This window comes from Squalius cephalus (genome assembly GCF_949319135.1).
Source record: "Squalius cephalus genome assembly, chromosome: 19".
Classification (NCBI taxonomy): Eukaryota; Metazoa; Chordata; class Actinopteri; order Cypriniformes; family Leuciscidae; genus Squalius; species Squalius cephalus.
Genome location: NC_137140.1, coordinates 26322506 through 26347037, shown reverse-complemented (window position 1 = coordinate 26347037; position 24532 = coordinate 26322506). Strand labels below are relative to the sequence as shown.

Below are 24532 nucleotides of genomic sequence, written 5' to 3'. Positions count from 1 at the left end.
CAGTTGTTGTGTGATTGGTATCCACTGAATCTTATTGGTGCACATGACATAAAACAAACTGATATCTGTTATCAATGAAAGGACATGGGCTGAGAGATGCATTGTAAGCTTACTGTTGAGTCAGAGAGTCTCAGGAGACCACAATGCTCTCTCACACAGACAATGCAAAATCACTATTCCCAGATGATTTAAGATGTCATTTTTCCAAAGCGGTGTGAAGTGAACTACAGTTGTGGCTGGAAAAGAATGCCAGGAATGTTCCCAACTTTCTTTTCACTGGGCTACAGTGGTGTGGAGTTAAGTTTCTATACGTTATGAACATAACCTGGACTCTACAACAAATCTAATCAAAATGACATCTGGTGATGGAGGCAGGTCAATAGCAGCCTGTTTAAAATCACAAATATAATGTTGAGAAGCAGGTGGCATTTTGCAGGACAGCTGTAGTAGATACAAGCATGGCTATCATGCCGCCACCTCGTATAATATAAACATAACATGGCTCAAATGACAAGTATGGACAGGGAATACTACATTAATAATTCAAAACCCTCCTGTAAAGTGAAACAAGGAACTTAGTTTCATGTTGGCTTTGTACAACCAGACCTAAACGCTGATGCAGCAACCCAAAAATATATTCAAATGCTCAATATATTATAAGTATAAGAACAGAACACTATAAGAACAGCTTCACAATTAACTGGGATTTAACTGATTTATTCATACACTGATTCTTGAAATATTTAAAATCTTTTATATTTAAAATATACCAGCATATAAAATATTAAACATTTCCACTTATATCATAGTTTACATTAAAAAATGTAAAATATTTAAGTTTTTTTTTTCATTTTAAGTCATTTTAATAGCTAGCAATAATTGAAAAACGGCTACTGTATTAGCCTAATGCTTGTGCAATATACAAAATATGGTTATGCTCTCAACTAGTGGTCGACCGATATGGGATTTTTAATGGCCGATGCCGATGCCGATATTGAGAAAGCAATCTGGCCGATTGGCCGATATGAGGCCGATACAATACATGTGAATACAGTAAATGAGAGACATGAATATTGGTGAAACTAAATGAACATTTATTGTACATACTATTTATGCAAAATTCTTTTTGCAATACAAAATATTTACTAAGAAATTAAAATGTAAACAAAAAGGTAAGGTAACACTTCAATAAATAAAGTTTTAGTGCAACTAAAACTATTTATTTGTAACCTGCAGTAAGCAGCAGTCATTTTTTCAGTCACATAAATAATTACTGCTGCTTACTGCAGGTTACAACAAATAACATTTATCATTAATGAACCAATCTAAAGAATATTCATAATGACAAAATAGTATGTGAGATTACATACATTTTATGTACAACATAGTTAAATATAAATCTCACATAGTTTATTTACACTATTTACTTTAAAATAGTTTAAATAGTTCAACCTTTTTTTAAGGTTGTTTTACTTCAAGTATATTTAAATAATAATGATTTATGTGTTTAGTTTTGCTTGTGTGTTTCTTTAAAAAGTTGCAAGCCGTCACATGTATTTGCATGACATACATGAACATATGAAAATGTATACTACACACGATATTACGCCAATCATGGATAAATAAATACAGTAGATAGTGAATAACATTTTCAAGGATTTATTTTTAAATGTAATATTATTACATCGTGTTCTCTTCTCATCTACCTCACGCGACCAACTGATCTGTAATGAACGCGACCCAGCTTTTCCGTACACGCGAGTCCGTTGGAAAACAGCGTCTAGTTTAAATGTAACCCGAGAACAACGCGCGTATCTGAGGGACAGCCAGTCACAGGATTTTTGACTGTTTGTGAGGTAAAATGTTTTCAGTTGTGTTTGAATTCGTTTATATCACATCTGTGATCCCCACTGGAGCTACCGCTGGGCTGCGGATCTGACATATCACGGTACTGTTTGAATAGACTCTGCTGCACGCCGGAGTGTTTTTGTGTGTAACACAATGTAGCGTCAGGTTAGAAAGCGAATGCGAATGGTCATTTACTGTGTCTGTCAGATGTTTGCTTCACTTCTGAGTGGCTTGTTTTACGGTGCTGTGGGCGGAGCAGAGCGAGTGTATTCAGTTCATTCACGCTCGCTCTGTTCGCGTCAGTGGAAAAAAGCGCGAATGCACAGTCACAAACTGTTTTGAAATATATCGGCCAAACGGAAAGATTTATCGGCCGATGCCGATATCTAAAAAATTCCAAATATCGGCCGATATATCGGCCTCGGCGATATATCGGTCGACCACTACTCTCAACCCTATAAGAGTTTGTCTTACCGTGATAATGATTCAATACTTGATTTGTCCCCACTTATTTGTCAATACAATAATAAATAATTTACACTATTTCTGTATATGATGGTGCTGACCCACATTAAAAATAAATTGAGACAAATGGAGGAAGCAGAATACCTAGATTAATCCAAAATATTTACTTTATAAACTTTTTTCATCAGTTTTGTAGTATTTTTTTGTCTCAGTACTCAAAAACCAGAGCATATTTTTAACGTCAGAGTCTAATACTGAGAGCTGCACAGAAAGGAAGGCCTAAACTGGTTTCACAGGAAATGTATCTGTGAGGTATGAATGGCAAACAACAATGTTTGATTATATATTACACAACAGACAAGAGAGTGCCATTAATAATCTTCGGGTAAATACAGCACCGTTATACAGGCAAACACCTACAAGTTTATTCTGCGCTAATGAATAGCACGCATAGTTTGTTTTAGGTGAATGAATAGTGTCCCAAAGCCTGACATGCTGTTGCTCCCTCAGAATGAGAGACAACTGACAACAGTTGCCATCTGACAGGTGACCAGAATCAAACCCACATGCAATAGGCTGTTAATGTACAGCCTGATTGATATATAATATAGGCTAATGGATTTTTATGGTTTACCACCATAGTTACTTGCCACTGAGTCACCGCATTTGATGAATGATTCATGTTCTCCCACAAATTTAAGCACGCTTAACGCTGCATAAAAAGCCATTCTTGCCTAAGCAGGTTTGCTGGTCTCCCAGTCTGATCAGATTTGTGTGTTGTTCACTGATTTTAGCAATTTCAAGATGGTCAGGAAACTTGGTTTTCCACAATAGAAACCAGTTTACTTCCCGCTGGTCAGGCTGTGAAACCATCTTACACCAGCAAAACAGCTTAAAGGTAGGGTAGGCAATTTTCAGAGAGGCTAGCAATAGCGAGCTAGCTTTGAAAACATAAGATCCCACCCTCCCTTCAGAGCGTCTCCAAAGCCACACCTATAAAAGCATCACAAGAGATGAAACTACCTCATGTCTCAAAGCCCATAACATTACAATAATAATGAACATTTATAACTTAAAGAGCACTGACCTGTATCCCCTGACTGCTGCAGATCATTTCAGCGATGATAGTGTTGCCATTGAAACGCATAAATTCGAGTCCTGAACCACTCCAACTACAACGACACAGGATCCCATCTCTTCTATTAAAGGTAGTTATGGCGTGAACGCAGAATAAGCTATTTGTTTTGGTTCAGGAGGAACTGTAAAAGGTGGCTGCTGTTTCGGTAGCAGTGCTTCAGTGACTGACGTCTGCATGCTGATGCATGGAGGTATGAAATATTTGTTGACTGGCAAGTAAGACATTATATCATTGCATTCGGACCTACGCCTTCTACAGATTATATATATATATATATATATATATATATATATATATATGTGTGTGTGTGTGTGTGTATATATATATATATATACACACACAAACACACACACATTTAGACCACTTAACTTAGTGATTGCTATCAGGATGTGAAGAGACTTTCAACCACTATAACAAAAAAATGTCTCTGGAACAAATTACTCAGACTAGTTTTGGTCATGAACGACTCTTAACGAATCAGTTGAGTGAAGATTCAATCAGTGAATCGCTCATAAAGACACAAAGAGTCTCATTGACACCTCCAGGCATAAAAGAGTAACCTGATGAAAGAGCCAAAGAACGAATCATTTCGAAAGATTCAAATCACTAAAAATAGCCCAAATCCCAACCACTAACGTTAGCGGCTAATCGTGTTTTCTGACAAAAAAAAGTAAACAGACTTGCATGTTAGTCGAAGCTAGACTATATGTCACCAAGTTCCCTAAAGACTATGCAAATGTATGGATAAAAATACCAGTGTAACAGATTCAAACAGAAGACTCACTGTTATACCTGAAACACTCGTCAGTTCTGGGGATCTGGATGTAACCGACGCTAGCATTAAAATACTACAAACTTACGGAGGACTTAATTCAAAGATTTCACTCACCTGTGTGTAAGTAACGTTACCCTCAGTGCGGTTAGACAGATTTGCTGAAAAGACTCAACCAAAACCCAGTGGATGCTCGTGTGCGTTTCCCTTCTGCCGTTAACTTTGTATCATTAAAAGTTGCTTATAAAACAATCATCGGATGAGGCCAACAGGCGTTTCTCCCGCCTGTCATTACTCGGCTCACACGCTGAAGTTGATCCGATCCCAATGGTCATCTACGCCACGGCGGGATCAGCTGTCAACCCAGTGGAAGACCCAGCGGGCTGATCCTCAACTCCCTCCATGCTGACATCAACATCAACACACCACCCTCTGCTGACACTAACGAGCGCAGGGCTGCCTTCAACATGCCTGAAGAAAATTCCTACAAAATCTGTAGCACAAGGAATTTTTACGTGGCGGTTGCTTTTTTAATAATAAGGAAAAAAAAAAAATATATATATATATATATATATAATTAGATTAGTATCTCTTAACTGAAACAAATGGGTTGCGTTATTTTATTTCACTAGTCTGCTGTGACGCTAACGTCATATAATATTTTTTTTAAAATGTTAAACTTGATTTACTAATCTTTTTAATGATAGATCATGGGTGTTTCTTCAACTATGGACACTTTTGGCCCTGTAGTCTTTTATGTAATAAACTTTTTTAAAACATATTTTTCATTGTCACTAGTTTAGCTAATTTAACCTAAAGTTGACACACGAGAATCATAGGAGAATTCCGCCATTTTTGTCACTTTTCTGGAAGCCATGAATATTAGTCAGGGGTGTAACAATATATCGTAGCATATAACGTGTAACGTATAAAACAATATAACGTGTCACAATATAGAGCAATACAAAAATGCAACAATATGTATCATGGATAGCAACAATATGTATTGTGTAGGCCTATAATTCACCCAAAATAAAAAATTACTGCGTGAGGAAACAGAGTTTACAGAGTTTTAGTGTCAGTACTACATTAAACTACGATATATAATGTTGAATATATGTAATAATGCAATGGGGGAATATGTTTGGGTCCTGAAAATGCCAAATGTCTTATGTTACCAGTAAAAAGTGGCCTACATTATTTTAAATATATCTAGTCAGAGTGAAAGCATATTCGTCTAAAATAATTCTGTATTTTCAGCTTCAGAATCATTTACACCCACAATGTAATACCAAATTTAAACTTTTATCATATGTCTTTGAGTATCGCAATATCGTATCGTGAGTTCAGTATAGTGATATGTATCGAATCGTGACATGAGGGTATCGTTACACCCCTAGTCATTTGTCAAACATTTGAAATAATAATTATATTAAATAAACATAAAGAAATTGTCTTGCGAAGTTTAAGTTAATTACTAGCTATTTATGTTCTAAATACACACAGTTTAATAATATTTTCACACTTTTTGTATAATTTACAGTTGACATACTTTAAAAATTAAAGTAGGCCTATATTAACTTTAAAAAAAAACTTTAAAAATTCTTGTGTTGGAAAAAACATTTTTGAGGTAGTATGTAAAAAAGATAGTAAACAATTAAAAATATATATATTGAAATGCATATATGGTCTATGCATATTTAATTCTTTGTTTGCTATCTCAATTTTAAACACATAATAATTCACATTTTCATGACTGATTATAATATTTTAATATTGCATATCTGGGGGTATGGGTACAACTATAAAATTATAAATAAAAAGCATTATAAAATGTTTTTAAAATTACCTGTTGTAACAAAAGGAAAAATGTTTTATGAAAATAAAATCAACCCTTTTGTGGGCCATAAACGTAAACAAAGTTTAAGAATCACTCTAACATTGTATAATGTTCAGAGTTCAGACATAGAGGGTTACAACAATTTGATTTTGGTTTTCATGACTCTGAGAATAAGAATACCCTGCATTTGTGATATTATTGGAAAGGACAGAGCTATATTGCTTTATGTAGACTCGTCTGTGTCAATATTATTGCCACAAAGGGAACATAATGTTTTAAGACACGCAGTTTCAAACCTAAGATTATTTTTGCTGTGTCTGCATTCACCACGACTTCCTTATTTTCAGAAACAATGAAAGGAAGCTGCCTGTGAGGCCCTTGTTTGTAAGGTAGTGCAGAATTGTTACATCAAATTTGGACCTCTACTTTACACATGCATCATTCTGTAGGCTACATGTTCCTGTCATCTCCAATACCTGGACTCGGATCACTTGACTTGGGTTCCCTTTTAATTTGGTTGGAAAGCTGAAGCCAAGTGGGCATCCACTAGAGCACGTGTCGTGTATAGATAACGGTTGCTGTGTGGGTTTCATTGTCGCATTCAGCTCTGTGTTGTAAGTTGCTCTGACACAACATGCCCACGGCATCTATGAGAAAATGCCAGATCTGTCATATCCTGGAAGCATGAAAAGCTTCTGTTGTCCTCTTCAACAGTGACATTTTCATTGAGAATGACCATGTGAGCTTGATGCTCTTTGTTGCTATTCATTCTTGTTGATCTATTCATGATCTTTGTGTCATTGAAGCATTCTCATACAACGAAATCCTGTCATTTCACTACTGTTCGGACAGTTTATTCATGGATTGTAAATGCAAGATTGTTGATCTCTTATTGGAAGCAGACCCCTAATAGTGGGTATGAATCATAATTTTTCGTGGCACATGTTTTACACAACATTTCCTTTAATTCCAGTCTCATTGATGGCACAGCTCTCCAAACATTATTATTCTTGGTTATGAGAAATTAAAGGGGTGGTATAATGCCCTTTTCACAAGATATAAAATAAATCTCTGATGTCCCCAGAGTGTGTATGTGAAGTTTTAGCTCAAAATACCCCACATATATTTTTATATAACATGTTAAAGTTGTCACTTTTTGAGGGTGAGCAAAAACGTACAGTTTTTGTGTCTGTCCCTTTAAATGCAAATGAGCTGCTGCTCCCAGCACAGAGGGCGGAGCTTCAACAGCTTGTGTCCTTTTACCTCACACAGACATACCATCTTTGGTTTATTTATAAAGATAGCGCCTATTTGAAAATTGTATCTGACGTTTTCGGAGTTGTGAGATCCAGGCAATCGGACGCTCGGCGCTCATGTACCCCGCCGAGAACAGCCTTTCCTCGGCTAGTGCTGCTGACGTTTTGCCGCTGGCTCGATGTCTCTAGTCTAATGGTTTAACATGAGATATACATCGTCTTGTGTATTTCTAACGGGCAATTTATTTATGTATTTATTTTATTTGTCTCATTAATCTATAATTTGTTCCCTGGCAAAACGTTTTGGCTGAGGGCAAAGTGAAGTTTCATAGCTTTATATATTTAGTCTATTTAACTTTAACGTTGTAGCCTAGAGAGCTGACTTATGTTTGACTGAATCGTTTGCTAGCTTCTTATACCTTTTAGGCTACTTATACTTTTATAATGGCTATTACTGATCATTAAAACTGACATTTAACAAAAAAGGTTATGTCATTGTATTATATATATATATATATATATATATATAAAACATATAAAATATTTTATTATACATGTTGCCTACATTCTCTTCACTGTATGTATATATAATAAAATAAAATGACACAGCCCTGTCTCTTTTTGCTAAATGTCAGTTTTAATGATCAATATTATAATGTTTTTTATGTATCATATTTTTAAAATGAAAACAAAAAGAGTCAGGGTTGTGTTTTATATTTCGCGTTGTTATACATATATGCAGTGAAGATAATTGCGTTGCCTGAACCACATTTGTGTGGCCATTAATATGTTTTTTATAAGATTATTATAAGCCATTAATAAGATTTTTTTAAATGAAAATGAAAAGAGGCAGAGTGGTGGTTTATAACATATTTTTGTTTTATTGTAGCCTAAATATAAAGAAATAACCTAGCCAGAGTGAGCTGAGTGACGCTATCAAGTACGCTGATGTTCCATTTGCAGAATTATCGGACTTGCATCCTCCCGTCCTCGGGAGTTCGTTCTCCTGAGTCGAACTTAGCAAGTCCGAACTACCAAGGACGCAAGTCCGAAGTTTGCGTTTATCTTCTAGTCATTGATTAGAATATTCTGTCAAAATCGTGTTCCGGGGGCGGGGTTTATGTAAATTTTAGGGTTAGTGATGTCACTAACCCGGGAGGAATGTCGAGACACCCCTCGCTGCAGCCTGTAGCACGATGACGTAGTTGGATGATCCAATACGTACTGGACGCGCATGCGCAGTGGTGCGTTTTGGTCTGTACAAATAAAAAAATTACAAAAAATCCCCCCCTGAATTTAAGTTAAATATAAATGATCACTTGAGTGACAACTGCGTGATCTGACTGCTGTGATCAGTTTGTATATTAAACTTAAATTCAGGTTTTTTTTAAATTTTTTAATTTTTTTATGTATGTACATCATGGCATGATGTAGGCTACGTACATAAAACTCCGTCGCTATAGAAACAAAGAAGCTAAAATGCAATCATGCAATGAGCTTCTCTACTACTTATTGTGAAATTGATATTTTTATATTTGCTATTAGTATTATCCATACTGCAAAGTCCTTATGTTTTTATTCAACTATGTGTGGGCCTAATGAAAAATACGGGACAAATCCCGTCCCTTATTGATTTGATACGGGACGCATCATCTTACTTGTAAATACAGGACGATTCCGTATTTTAAGGGACCTTATGTACAGAGCACTGTGGAAAAATTAGTATAGCCATTAAAGAAGGAACTCTTACCAGGCAAAATATCATTAAGCACTTTTTTTTTCTGACAAGATTTAGTTTCTTGATGCTGTTATTATTTTTGCATTTTCCCTTGAATGTGTAGCCTACTGGTATTTTAAGTTGTTTACAGACCGTATTGTATTGTAGGCCTATACCTCTATGATTAAAATTACAGAGACAATTACTTGACTCATTTTTGCTTTCACTCAACAGCAAATATGACCTGAATAAAATAAAATGGCTTTATTTTAAAATGTTCTGTATACACGCATTAGGTTTAAAATCATGTGATTTAAAATGTTGTAAAATGAACTATTTTGCATGTATGTAGAGAGAAACTAGGAAAGCATCACATTTATGTAAATAATTACTTATTCATCAATAATTACTTATTACTATTTATCAGTAGGCTACTACTACTACACAGGTTAGAACATAATCTCACTTAAGACCAGCGCATGCGAATTATGTTCATGAACGTGACAAATGAACGAAAGACTCGGAAGGTAAAGTAATTATTTATGATCCCTGTAAATTATTTTTGACTGCATTATAATGATTTCTTAATTCAGAATATGATCAAGATTGCGTAGGTGGATGTGTTCGGGGAATTTGCCAGTTAAAAGTATAACATTTAAAGCCCCTTAAATGAACGAAATGAAATGACTCGAAAAAAGATTCATTCATTTTGATGAACGAGATCGAACAAGTGAGTCAGCAAAATGATCCGAACCTCCCCATCCAATACGTATTGGATCATCCAACTACGTCATCGTGCTACAGGCTGCAGCGAGGACTTCTTGGGAATGTCGTGCAGTCCCTACCAGCCGTTTGTTGTAGTCCTTAAAAAGCAATTTCTTTAAAAGAATATATCTCCCTTTGCTTTGAACGTTGAGCGTCGTAACTTTGCAGATGTTGTATGCTCAAACAGCAACATTACACACTAACTAAAGTTAGAAAAGTGAATTCATAATCAACCACCCCTTTAAGTATTGCTCATATTTTCCAGCTGCAGAGCCTTCTAATCCTTTCCTGGACATAACATTCCTGGAGTACATTTTCCTTTTTCCTGTTATTCAGAGGGCATTGTTATTCTATTTGTGTGTGATAACCAGGAAGAACACAGGAATACAAATCTTTAAATGTTTACAGTATTGTTGATGGATCATTTTATTGGAACATTCACTCTGGAATTAAAAATACATAATAATACATATTCAGTCTGTCTGTCTTTTAATGTTTTTGTACTATTGAAGAATACCATCCTGAAATAGTTAATACATTTTCTGGAATTAAAATACTAAATTATAGTTTATGTACTTTTTTAAGCTACAGGTTTTAAAGAGCCCAAGAAAAAGTTTGATAAGCACAGTTTCCTTGTTTTGTTGATGTATTTCCTATTGAAGGAAGTTGGAGTTGGACATATCGAAGACCCACTTAATGTATGTAATGTTACTGTGTTTTCTGATGTTTTTAGAATTGCTTTCTATTATATTCAACACTTTTCAGTAGAGAAATAGCAGTGGTCTGACCATATCGCTACAGCACTGACACCTAGTGTTCCTTTAGGTTCGATAAACATGAGTGTGCTTCCATCTAAGCTATACCAAAGTTAGACATTGTGGAGAATTTAATAAGAATAAGATCTTTTCTTAAATATGCACCGGATATATTAAATAAAAATGATTGCTGATTTGAAAATGCTGTATGCAAGCTTTGAGCAATGCAGACAGGATTGCTTCAGGGAAAAAATAAGGAATTCCAACATATCTGGGCAACTAGAATCAAAAATGAAGACATTCACATTCTTAAGGGGTCTTTAAGCCCCCTTGTATTTAAGACTTGTATGCATTACTCATAAGATAATTTCTCAGCCTATGAAGCGATTTACATAGTTGTAGAAAAAGCTCTCAAGTCTTTTATGTATTTATGGCCAACTATACAACCTTATGCACATGCTGTTCTAATTTAAGCAAAGAACTTCACCTGAACCAAAACAAGCTCTGTTACTTTAATTTCCTATTATCACTGTAAAGCTGCTTTGAAACAGTCCATATTGTTAAAAGCGCTATATAAATGAGGGTGACTTGACTTGACCCGAACCGCTTTATATGATATTCACTTTAAATTAGAGTTTATGTCCACAGATCCTTTCAGTAAATCTTTGTTGTTTGCATCCAAATGCGAACTAAAATATGCCTGGTTTAATCAAACATCACATATTTACATGTAAAGATCATTAGAAGAAAAGGTATATCCATGTGATAAACTAGTTGAAGAGTATTTACAGTACCTTTATGAAAATTTCAATACATTTTTACAAATATTCACACATGCACCAAGATGGTATTTTAAACATGTCTTAAAAACAACAATAACTGCCCAAAGAATAGAAAGATAAACAACCTTAGTTCATTTTAAATGATAAAATGTTTATTTTATTTTTATCCACATAGAAGATAATTAATCTTAAACTGATTTCTGATCATATTCGGACACAATTTCCAGTAACAGTCCATCTAAATGTCTTCATTAATCTATAACTATTTTCTCATAAAAAGAGAAATATATTTTGTTTACATTACCTACTTCTTCCTGTTCTTTTAATCAAAGCCATTATATAACATACATACCTGTATATATTTAAGCTCCACGAGAACATGAGAGCAAAATATGGATTTCTCACACTTTTATGCATCTATACAAACAACAAAGAACCTGACATAGGAAGGTGAGATTTGTCACAGTGAGAGTCCATGTTTCCCTTTATTGTTCTTCAGTTTATAAAGTAAAGACGTGTTTTGTCTGTTTTGAGAGAAGAGACCTTCCTCTTTATCTTGGGCCAAGGTTGGTGGGAGGAATCTTAGCCGTCGATGTGCCCTTCTTGTTGGCATAAGCTTTCACGTTCAAGTTTGTCCCTTTTGGTTGAACTTTCAAATAGAAATGCAACTGGGAAGAAGAACAAATACGATATGTTAGTTTGTTATTGTAAAAAAAATACAAATAAAATCAATAAAGAATAGTGTATCAGTGTATTGTTTATCACCTGTACAGCTTCAGCCGGTCCCACTGTCACAATGCTGGTAAAGGGTTGGTAACCTAGTGCAGAAGCCGTCACTGTGTAGGTGCCCGGCAAGAGCAGACGGAAGTAGTCTCCATCAGTCCCTGAGACAGCATCAGACACATGAAATGAAGTATTCAAACTTATACATACTACAAAATCAGCTTTTAATGTAGAACAACACTCACCGCAGGTGATATCGTGGTTTACACCTGCCACTGAGATCACTGCATTGCTAATTGGGTTGTTGTTCTCATCATAAACCATGCCTTTTATCCCATGGTGTACCTGGAGGACAGGAGAGAGTCACAATGTCAACCCACCCTCATTTTGTATTGTTTGTCCAACATGTTTGTTGTATTGTCATGTTGGTCATTTTTTTCCGAAAGTGCTAGTAAACGTTTTCGCATTTGACTAAAACTTACTAAACCTGCTGACTTTGCTTACACAGGCTATAACAACTTCATATTTTCCTGAAATTTGCATGTCTTTTTGGATCTGATTGATCGTAGGCTTCATTGATCTGAGCTTTTGCACCACCGTTTTTTTTTTTTTTTAGGTGAATAAGCTTGAGTGAACTTTTTTCATGCATACTGTATGTGCATATGCTCAGATCAATGAAGCCTACGATTAATCAGTTCCAGAAATTCCAAACCTGTGCTTATTGAAAGAAAACCTTTTTTTTTTTTTTTCAAAAAAGATTGAATCTAATATTTGGTGAAAAAATAGCATAATGAGAGAATAACAAGCAATTTAAAAGGCTGGTCATTTTTGACTGGGAACACCAAATTAGGTAAAGGATTTCCAGCACAGCTCAAGGGTTAAGCTTTCGTTATGGTCAGGCACTGCACTCAAAGTGGTAAACCGATTCCATCCATTACTTTAAATGTGCTAGAAAGCAGTGTAATGTTACCTGAACTCACAACGTGACCCCTGAAGGTTCATATCAATTTCACATTATAAGTATCTGGGGACAGGTTCATTACCTGCTGGTGCCATAGTGAACCAATTTGTCTTTCTTACCTGTGTCTGCTAGAATACTGGCCCCCTTTTTACCCGTTTGCTCTCCAATTCCATTTCTACATGTTCTGACTGCAGAGTTTGAACTTCTACTTGTTTCATTACAGGCATACAGAGCTGAAACTAAAGCAGTAAAACAGTCAAATGCGAGAAGGAAAGTTCCTCACCTGCTCCATATAGGACACCAGAGCCTCTCTGTTGGCTAGCCACTCGCTGGCGAGAGCCGTCGCTGGAGGAAACTTATCACAGCTGAGCTCCAGAGTGATCTCAAAGCAGTTTGTGTGGAGGTAGTTGAAGTCCTGCATCCCTTCAGAAATATTGAGGAATAATTCTTCTTAATCGCACATTAAAATGTAGTACGTACAGCACAAAAAAACCCACCAAAAGTGGAAAAGATGCCCCACATATTCCAAATATTCACTTTTTTTTAATCAACCATTTTTGTTAGTTTTTTTTTATTTTATATAGAGCTTCTAAAGTTATATTTGCAAGAAAAAATGCACACATACTGTATAAGAAACACTTCCACGTGTGCACAAAAAAAAAAAAAAAGGAGGAAGAATTTTTGTATGTGTTTAAGGGAAACTATTCACATGCTCATTCATGACCATTTTCTGCTTGTGTATTGGTTTCCTTTACTGTTTTTTTTTTTTTTTTTTGCAAAAGTAATTTTAGGGAAATATATGACCAACAGCAAAGACGACCTAAAAATGTATTTGAAAATCAATTCGAAAATTGACCCTTAAAGAAGTTAATTTCACTGGTGGAATTACACTGGTGCTTGCACTAGTGAAAAGCTCTAAACTAGAACACAATCACATGTCCTTAAAGATAAAAGTGCTTGTAATTTCCAAATTTCAGCTAAATTACAAGGCATTTAGATGAGACAAAACCACAAGCCTTGTTGAAGTAATTGAATGAGAACCGTGGTATGTAAAATATAACCCACCCTTAGATAGAGAGTACCAGCTGGCTCCATTTGTGATTCCTTCATCAAAGTAATCGCCGCAGTTCCAGCCCTTATGCATCCAGCTGTGGGCATAGGAGTACGTCTTTGCCAGCTACACACACACACAATACAAAAACACACAAATCTGTAAATATTCACCAAGGAATTGGGAAAAACAATGGACAGCTCTTCATTAGGTGAAGTGTGTGATTTCTGTGCAATTCCTCTGCCTTGAGAAAAAACAACAACAACAAGACTTAAACCAGCTTGGTTTGCTTGTCTAAATTTAACTTCCAGCCTGATCAGGCTGGTCTTTTGTCTTGTTTTAGTAGGGTTTGTGCTCTTGGCCAGGATGGAAGTCTCTGTATAGATCTAATCTGACCAATAGCAGTTAGTAAAGGCAAATCTACTTTTATGCAACTAAGATAAGTTATGACAAGTCTTAAAGAAAAAAATTAGATGACTAGTCTAGGCAGATAAGGCCATCGTAAACCTGCTTAGACTAGCAAGTCAGCTTAGGTTAGTTTAAGTGTTGTTGTTTTTTCCGCAGAGAAGTGACACCATACGGAATTGCAAAAAAAAAAGAATGATTTAAAACATTCCAAACTCCACCCATCTGCCATTTGTAAAATGATTTGATAGTGCCACAGAAACACAGTGTTTACACTTTTTTTAAAGAGATATAAGCTTACAAATGGCCTACAATTGCATGTGGACATTAAACTTTTTTTAAAGTAGAAAAAATCACACAAATAACGAAAAAAACACAACATACCTTTCGAAATATTTTATCATCAGAGGTAGCCGAGTATGTTGTTTTGCCTCTTATCCGGGGCTCGCGAGACTTATCAAAGGGGTAATTGGCAACTACAGCTCCACCGTGGAGGTTAGCAGACAGAACGAAGTTATAATTCTGCATCCATTTTATCACTGCTAAAGTCTCCGGCTCAACCTGCAAGATCCAAAAATACAGGGAAAAACATTCAGATTTCAGCCTTTGTTTTGAGTTTTTGTGCCATGACGCTCCAGCAACGTTCTTGCAGCCTTTTTGGAATATTCCTTCAACTCTGCTATCTGAGAGATCTGACCTGTGGTACTAGAGGTGAAGGGATAATAAACCTCCACCTGACCCTGTTGCATTAAGTAAAATCAGTCCAGTTGGCTCCTTAGAGATGGCTGCTGGGTTATTGATCCCGTTCGTGCTCTGTTTTGAAGAGACTGTGTATTTATTATGCATGGATCTGTATATATACACAACCAAGCGTCCCTTTGGCCCCAGCTGTCATTGAAGAGTCAGGTTTCATGCTGTGAACTCACACAGATGTTTTTCACCCTGCTTAGGTCTGTGTAGTGCAAAACCCACACTAGGGTCAGAGGGTCACGAGTGGGATTTGATGTGAGAGTGACAGCTCTTGACTCACAGAGAAATGATTGGAACTTGTCATATTCCTCCGACTGCAGTTCTTCTGTTGTTATCCTGAGGGACGTGTGGCTGCCAGTGAACATACTTCTCCAAAGCCGGAGTTCTCATTTTAGAGTAAGGAAAATACATAGATGTTCCTGGAAAGAGCTGTTTAAATGGTTTGTATTATTCTAGTGAGCTCTTCCAAAAAATCTGGGAATTCTTTCATTTTATTACATAAAATCAAGAAGAAATGTGTAATATTCTATTTCTAGTAAGTAAACTACTTTGTGCTAAAGGTCAGATGTTCCTGCTTCCATCTAGCACAATATGTTCTTTGTAACATTCTCAAATCATGATGGATGGCATGGATACACACAGATGAGATTTACTTTATATTACTCAGCAGGTTGTGAAAGGCTAATCAAAATATCCAGAGCTCATGATGAAGACTAACAGCAGTACAAGCTAAAAAAGTCCATTTACACAAGCCAAGGCTCTCTATTTTGTGAAAGGTGGGCCTGTTGGCGATTGATAGAGAGCAGACCGGCAGAACGAGAGCTGGGTGGGTTACTAACAGACTAATGGAGAGCTTAAGTGAGCTGTCCAACTGTAAAAACAAAAAAGTTTTTCTTTGCAATGCAGGAAACTGGCACTATCCTGTATTTTACTTAAGATTGGAACAGGGATTTATCTATGTGATGTCTATGTATACAAGATTGTTTGTACATTAGAAAGGTCACCCCATGAAAACATATACAGATCCTGTAGCTCAGTTGGTAGAACATAATGTTAGTAACGCCCATGTCATGGGCAGGCCAGCAGAACGTTATATCTGAATCTGGGATATAACAGATATCAGATATCCACAGATATATGAATCTGTGATTCATTCACCACGTTTCATGTTTGTATAAGCAATGAATTTTTTATTTTTTTCAGTTCTTGTATTTTATTCAAATGGAACGGGTTCTGAACATGAACCCTGAGTCGCTTTAGGTAAATAAATCTCAAAATATACACACTACTGTTCAAAAGTTTGGATATATTTTTTTATGTCTTTAATGCTTACCAAAACTGCATTTATTTGATCAGAGATGCAGTAAAAACAGTAATATTGTGAAATATTATTGCAATTTAAAATAACTGTTTTCTATTTTAATATATTTTAAAATGTAATTTATTCTTGTGATGTCAAAGCTGAATTTTCAGCATCGTTTCTTCAGTCTTCAGTGTCACATGATCCTTCAGAAATCATTCTAATGCTGATTTGGTGCTTAAGTAACATTTCTTATTATTATCAGAAAACAGTTATGATGCTCAATATTTTTGTGGAAAGCGTGATGCATTTTGGTTCAGGTTTCTATTATAAACAGAAAGTTCAAAAGAACAGCATATACGTGAAATAATAATCTTTTGTAACATTACAAATGTTTTTACTGTCACTTTTCATCAATTTAACACATCCTTGCTGAATACAATTATTAATTACTTAAAAAAAAAAAAAAAAAAAATCTTACTGACCCCAAACTTTTGAACAGTAGTGCACATAAATGGTTAGCATATATACAAATATATCGTTACCCTATCAAAGAGGATCTTATATTGTCTATCTCAACATCTTTCAGCACTTCCAAACCGCTACACAAGCTTCAAACAATGCGCATCAAATAATCATGTGAGTTTGCGTGATGGGACGACATAACTGGAAAAATCAGCGGAAAAATCTTGTTGCAAATGCTGTTTTGGTCATTCAGAAGTCTGTCGTCAAAGTGCTTCAGTATAATTCCCTTCCAGAACTGTCTTTCCTACTTTTCTAAGTGATATTTTAGCAGCAGTTTATCAGGAAGTGACGATTTTGTCCTCTTCGGCTCACTGGATGGAAACGACGCTTTATTCGCAAATGTTTTATGCGATATTCGAATTTTGCGCACAAGTTAAATTCGCAACTTTGGATGGAAGCTATTGTCTCCTCTCCTATAGAGGTGTATGTGACACTGATTGATGATCACCTGTAATTCCCAGTTGTCTGGCAGTGGCAGGTGGTGGTTTTGGCCGTTGTGCTTCTCGTAGTAGTACATAAGAGCATTCAGGTCTGGGAAGTTGCGGTTCAGGTCTACCTCCTTTGCGTTTCCACGTCCCACTAAGTAGCCGTTGAATTCTGGACCCTGTAAATCGGATAAAGAGCACATCATTACCTATTCTTTAAGTACCGTTTTGGGAAGGATATCGCCTTTTAACATTCTCAGTATGTCAGGTGTGAAATGTATACCTCAAGTAGTTTATTGTGCTTGTGTGTGTTGTGTAAGCGAGTTAGAGCATGTTAAATAGATCCTGTCTGATGCTGAGGTATAGTTTCCTTTGCTAGTTCTTGTCTGGTCCATTGAGACGCTTGATAACTGGGTGTGTGTGGCCACATTCAGCCTCCATTTACTGCTGGACATATAATTAGTCTCAAAGATCAAGAAAGAGTCTGTATTACTATAATTTTGCACTCTAGATGTGTGAACGCTGTAGGTGTATGGACTCTGTTCCAGAAAAAAATACTGTATGTATTTTGTGAGTTCTTCTGGTGTAATTAGTCTCAAAAGAAAGCGAGCAATGCACTCTGGGATGTGACTGATTCCTAAATAACAAACTAGAGGCCACCAGAGACTTACAACACTCCCACACCACAGCTGCCACACTGAAGAAATAAGTGTATATGCATGCTCACATTCACACCACGCTCTGTTGGTCACGGATTTTGAGCTGTGGCGTTTTAGTATACTTGTTTTGCAATGTAGATTAGCTACTAAGGGCTGTATACCTGCCTGGCAGCCACCTCATATCCATCCGGGTTCATGGAAGGAAGGATGTGGATCCGTGTGTCGTGGATGAGGCGCGTGATTCGCTCGTTTCCTGCCCGGTATTCCTCGCACAGGAACTGGGCCAAGTAGATGAGCAGCTCCCTGCCGAGCACTTCGTTCCCGTGCATGTTCCCAACGTACTTGAACTCTGGCTCCACTGAAAAACACAGGTCAGGTGACCGCCAGTCAGGAAGTCATGAGGTCATAGGGTCACATCCGTGAATAGCATGCAAGCAACAAGCTCTCTATGCATGCATATGTAGCAATTCAGAAGCAGCAACTGTATGAATTAAGACCTAATATGCGATATGAAGCTCTAAAGGTACTGCAAGGATTGCCTACTAGATATTTTGCGATCATTTACTCACCCTCATGTTGATCCATGACTTTCTTTTGTGGAACACAATAGGAGAAATGTACATTTTTTAAGACAATGAAAGGGAATGGCTCCAAAAAGCACCATATAAAAGAAGTTCATACAATTTATCCATTACATTCCAAGTCTTCTAAAGCCATATGTGACCCTGGACCACAAAACCAGTCACATGGGTCAATTTTTTGAAATTGAGATTTATACATTAATAAATAAGCTTTCCATTGATGTATGGTTTGTTAGGATAGGACAGTATTTGGCTGAGATACAACTATTTGGAAATCTGGAATCCGAGGGTGCAAAAAAATCTAAACATTGAGAAGATTGCTTTTTAAGTTTTCCATTTATGTTCGCGATTGTGCTGCATTCACTCACAAAAATAAATGTTTTATATATTTAAGGTAGAAAATTTACAAAATATCTTCATGGAACATGATCTTTACTTAATATCCTAATGATTTTTGGCAAAAAAGAAAAATCGATAATTTTGACCCATACAATGTATTGATGGCTATTGCCACAAGTATACCCGTGCTACTTATGACTGGTTTTGTGATCCAGGGTCACATATAATATCTTTGTATGAAAAACACACCATATTTAGTCACAGAAAATTGAGCGACATGAGGGTGAGTAAATGATGACTGAAGTTTCATTTCTAGGTTAACCATCCCTTTAAAACAAATTCACTTTTCCATCACTGTATGTGGCATGCGGTTGAGTAAGCTGACACTGTAAATGCTCGTATTAAATATGAATGAATTAAAATTCATCATTTTCCTCCTACAAAAGCTTTTTGAGGGTTTAACAGCACAGCAGGCCACTCTCATCGAAATTCCTGTCTCACAGCCAGTTGTCAGCTCATTATTCACAATTATCTCCTCTAACAAGTACCAGCAGATTTCCGTTTGTTCTTTTTTGATGCGGAAGTGAGTGATGGCGAGATTGCAAATCTAATTAGCCACTGTGTGCAGGCAGACTTATCAGGCACGGTCTTCCAATTAATCACCAAATAATTAAATTAACTGTGCTGTGCCACTGCTCAAAGAGTCACAAAATGGGTGGCCTTGACATTAACGCATGGACATTGTTTAAAAATCTTAAGGGTCAGGTGGTCACAAGGACTTTGCCCACTCTGCTGTATCGGTTCCTGTTTTTGTACTGTGTGGAACATGTATACATCCTGCAATTCTCTCAGAGGTTTTACCTTTGTACGCATATTGCCAAGAGAAGCAGATTTTTACACTGCAAAAAAAGGATTTTCTTACTCAGTATTTTTGTCTTGTTTCTAGTACAAATATCTAAACATTCTTAAATCAAGATACATTTACTTGAAAAGCAAAATTAGTTAAAATATTAAGTTTTGTTTTTTGAAAAATTGCTTAAAATTAAGTGACTTTATGCTTAAAATGAGAAGAAGAAAAATCTGCCAGTGGGGTCATAAAATTATTTTGTTTTCGCTTTGAATTAATTTTATTTTTCTGACCTCAGATTATTTTTTCTTGTTTTAAGCATGAACTCACTTATTTTTGATAGATTTTTCAGAAAGGAAAACTTGGTCACACTTTAGATTAGGGTCCAATTCTCACTATTAACTAACTATAAACTTCTACTTTTGCCTCAAACTCCTAATTACTGCTTATTAATAGTTAGTAAGGTAGTTGTTATGTTTAGGAATTGGGAAGGATTGGGAATGTAGAATACGGTAACAGCTGAACTGAACCCTAAGCTAAAGTGTTACTGAAAACGTAAAATCTTAAGTAATTTTGCTTTTCAAGTAAATACATCTTGATTTAAGAATGTTTAGATATTTGTGCAGGAAACCAAGGCGAAAATTATTTTTGGAGAGAACATCTGATGGCAAAAATGTATTTGCTTTCAAAAGCTGATTTATTAACTTCTTTTGTTGATGGATCTTAACTACTTGCAGTAGCAGAGCTGAAAGTGTTTTGAATTTGACTGAACAAAGGAACAAGGTCTACAGACTGAAACAAAGAGAGAAATGTTACTGCTCAGCAGCTGTTCTTTCATATTTCAAAAGATACATTGGAGTTCTGAATCATCTTTTTATGAAGTATCAGATGTTTCTCCTGAAATTCCTTGTAAATTGAGACAGTGGTTGGCTTACAAAGCATAAACTAGATCATTTGTTTTCATCTTTGATAAGTAATTTTGGATTCCTAAACTTTGGTATCTTGGCCAATCTAAGGTAAGTTTAAGATATTGTTCTCTTCTGGAACTCTAGAAGAGACACATGCAAGATTAATGAGCTCTTGTTCTCAATAGAATCATCTGAGAAGCAGAAGTGTCCATTTGCTCTCTGTTTTTAGGGAAAACAATTGAGCTATTAAACATTCCGATTTTTCATTCCAGTGGGAATGTTTTTGTTTTAGATTAACAACAAGACCGGTGTTTGCTCCTGTCTGCAACATTTAACACACCACATCTCCAGGCACATACTCCCCCTTAAACCCATTACTGTCCATTCTTAAATGCAATTTACTGTATCTGAGTGTTTGAGGAGCAACAAGATAAATCAAATTGACGGTCAACATTGGCTGGCCAGACAAACTCATGAATGACCAGTCAAAGCTTGATTTCAAGGCTTATCTCAGAAAACAGCCCAAATTATGCAATCAAACCCAAATTAAGCAAGCAATAATTTGGGTTTGATTGCATACTTTGGGCTGGCAGCTCTGGCAGCCTTACAGCCTCAGTAGGAACAACTTGCAAGAGTTTTCTTGAGCTATATGTGTGGAATTTAATGCCTTGGTACAAGAGTAAAGAAAAGACTCACATGCTTCATGGATGCCAGGATTATCAGTGAACTCCAGGACATATAGGTGCCGTCCCTCCACGCTGCGACCGATGCTGTAGATGCGGGTGATGTAGGGGCATTCGCTTTGGACAGCAAAAAGAGCTCTCACCATCTCCTCATATCCATGGTGCTGGAAGTCAGACGCCCCGGTCAACGAAGCCTCGAGCCCCAGAAGCAGCGCCCCAATCCAGATCAGAGAGCTGCCTGACAGCATGGTCCCAGACTGCTCCGCAAACAGAGCGCCACTTCTTTTCCTCGCTCTCTTTCTCAATCCTGCTCTCCCCGTTTGCCTCCTCCCTCTGGACCTCCTCTCACTCCCGCTTAGAAGAGCAAGTAAGGACGGCCCCTCCTTTCTCTCTCTCTCTCTCTCTCTCTCTCTCTTCTGATTCCCTCACCCATACCATTTGTGTGTGTTTACTCATTTGGCATTGTTGGAGATGTGAGAGTTGACATCACATATGACACCTCAACTTTGGCTTTACGCTCCTCACACACCAAACCTCCCCCTCTTGTGTTTTTCAGTGCTATGACCTGCGGTTAGTCTCTGACTAGCTTTTGAAAGCATGATTACTGATGATTTAACTAAAGAGGAATAAAAGCAAACAGGAAAGGGGTGAAATGGAGGCTTTATTTTTGGGGAAAGGGATGTGATTAGCATTTACTCTCCCACTTTCGCTCCAACACTAGCTCATTCATTAACTCAGAGTAAACACACTCTGAGCCTGAGAGGTTAATGCTTCTACAGGGCATTCTGGGAAAACAGACCATGGGGGACCAAAGGTTTCAAATGAGCACTGTGGAACTGGCCCCCTGAGGCCCTCCTCCCATCACCTCTACTATAAACCCCAGGAGCTGCTGTCCGTCACACTCACTATAACCTGAATGTTAGTACTGCAGTTGTTGCTTTGTTACTGATTTTATATTCATTCTCAATAACACCACGCGTGGAAACGTAACACCTTTTGCGTTGACCGAACAAGCAGGCTGTTTACTCAATTGCCCATGTGTTTGTGTCATTACGGACTACCCTTGCTGTTGCCAGACTAGCCATTTGGCTTAAAGTCTGCATGAAACGGAAGTTGTGATAGGCTTTTCTTTCCTATTGTAATGTATGTGAAACGGCTTCTTGAACAAGAAAAAAAATGTAGGGTGAGACTTGATTTTGTCCATCGAGAATTGATTGGATTGTTGGATGGTTTGGATGTTGGATGGCTGGATGGTGGTTTGCTATTGCTGTAATCTCATGTGAGTGACAGGTTGTCCCGCCATCACGCCGAAAAATGTGTCATCAGAGAAGAGATATCACTGCAAGAAGAAGGGGAAGTTAAAAGTCACCATGAAATCAAAACTGGCGTAAGAACATAAGAAATTATTTATGCATGCACATCACTATTTTTTTAATTCATTATCTTCCCGCAACACAGGCTCACTGGAAAAACTTACCTGTGGCAACAAATGAACACTAGTAAAACAGCAAGCACTTTTGATCGTTTTCACACACATTTATGATTACAGGGGCAGATTATAGATGAATAAAGACTTGTTTTCACACGGCTCCATGCACAATTATGTTATGACCTCAATTTTCTTTTTTTACCATAGTGCATGATTTGTAAACGAATATATTTCAGAGTTTGCATCACTTAACCAGCTCCATATGTTCGGTTTTACTGATGTGCTAAGCTTGTTTGGTAGCTTTACTGGTACAGAATTGTACTTGTGATGCGAAGAGCTCGGATACGAATCCCGTGAAAGACGAGTCATGATAAAAGAGCTCAAAGACAAGATTGTTATGGTTACGATTGCATTTTTATGTCACATTAGCTTTTGTTAACACTATCGGGTGGTTTAGGGTTTAGTGTAAGTATACGCTATTTTAAAACGGAGCATTAAGCTTTTAGTGCCAATCGCCGGACATTTAAATTCAGAACTGCAGTGATACGTACAAGCTCCAACGTAATAAAACGTTGCCATATTCAAATTCATCTGTTCCAGAAAAAATTAAACACGCTTTTAGCGACATTCACTTGACATTTCACTTTCGCCCAACGTATTTTGCGTTTTGCAAAAATGTTGCCACAGGTACGTTTTTCTAATGAGCCTGGGCTGTATTCCCAACATCTCTTCTCTGATGATGTGTGCATCGCCGTGAGGGCGGGACAATAATCCTGCCCTTCTAGCAACCTGTCACTCACATGAGATCACAGTAATTAACAAATGCGATCCAATCAATTACTGAGGGACAAAATCAAGTCCTGTCCTAAATTTTTTCTCTTTAGAGAAGCTGTTTCACTAAATAGATACGTTATAATAGGGAAGAAAGGGTGCTCACAACTTTCGTTTCATGCCAACTTTGTGTTTACTATTGCTAGATCTGAAATGCATACTACCCTTCTATATAATAGGTGCAAAAATGTATGTGAATAGAGTAGTACATCCAAATTCATAAAACAGTAGGCAAAAAGTTATCGATGACATATTGCTTCCTAACGTGGCGAAGGAAGTAGGCTATTAAGATTAAATTCATACTACACACATTTTTTTTCAATTGTTTTTGTTTTAAAATGTATATTCATGTTCCAGTTGTACTTAATTAGTCACACACACACACACACACACACACACCTAGCCTAATCTTACACCTGCGCAATGCAGCGTCAAGCGCCATACTAGTGTTTTTTGCTAGTTTCAGTCCGACGCAGTTATCATTTTCACGTCCTGCAGGCATGTTGTTTTAATAGCAAATGTATTTGCGCCCATTTGTGCAAAGGAGGTGTGTTCTGGCGCATTGTGCACGTTGCTTTTTTGAGGCAACAAAAATAGACTGCGCCATTGACCAACTGAATCCTGGTCTAAAGTCAATGGCGCAATATATAAATATTTGTTATTTAAAGAGCGCATTAGTAATGTGCGCCTATAGACGGGTCCACGACGCGCGTAGCCTACACTCTGGTTATTAAACACATGGACGCGCAGCAGCACAAACGTGCCAAATATTTAAAA

At 36.9% G+C, this 24532-nt stretch overlaps 2 protein-coding genes across 3 annotated transcripts in view; both read right to left on the bottom strand.

The window, feature by feature from the left end:
• The window catches only part of dnmbp (dynamin binding protein), a 54633-nt gene extending 49967 nt beyond the window's left edge, over window positions 1-4666 (bottom strand). Inside the window, exon 1 of one of the 2 annotated variants that reach the window (XM_079851435.1) lies at window positions 4341-4666. The gene's annotated coding sequence lies outside the window, so the exon portion shown is untranslated. The remainder of the gene's footprint in view (window positions 1-4340) is intronic. The other variant, XM_079851436.1, reaches the window with a different exon arrangement.
• A 5531-nt stretch (window positions 4667-10197) lies between these two features.
• cpn1 (carboxypeptidase N, polypeptide 1) lies at window positions 10198-22011 on the bottom strand. The gene is made up of 9 exons (XM_079850688.1): window positions 21509-22011; window positions 18299-18495; window positions 17502-17657; window positions 14863-15039; window positions 14088-14199; window positions 13306-13445; window positions 12307-12406; window positions 12104-12222; window positions 10198-12006 (listed from the first exon to the last, which is right to left on the bottom strand). The coding sequence occupies exons 1-9, from the start codon at window positions 21741-21743 to the stop codon at window positions 11890-11892; spliced, it is 1353 nt and encodes a 450-aa protein (XP_079706814.1). The 5' UTR covers window positions 21744-22011; the 3' UTR covers window positions 10198-11889.
• Between the last annotated feature and the right edge of the window lie 2521 nt (window positions 22012-24532).

Bases quoted from the DNA above. Each gene is read 5' to 3' on its own strand.
- cpn1 (XM_079850688.1), bottom strand. From the start codon at position 21,743: ATGCTGTCAGGCAGCTCTCTGATCTGGATTGGGGCGCTGCTTCTGGGG. The intron at 17,658-18,298 runs GTATACAGCCCT...TCCGATTTACAG, and splicing joins ATGAGGTGGCTGCCAGGCAG to GGTCCAGAATTCAACGGCTA. The intron at 13,446-14,087 runs GTGGGTTATATT...ATATTTCTGAAG, and splicing joins CTGGTACTCTCTATCTAAGG to GGATGCAGGACTTCAACTAC.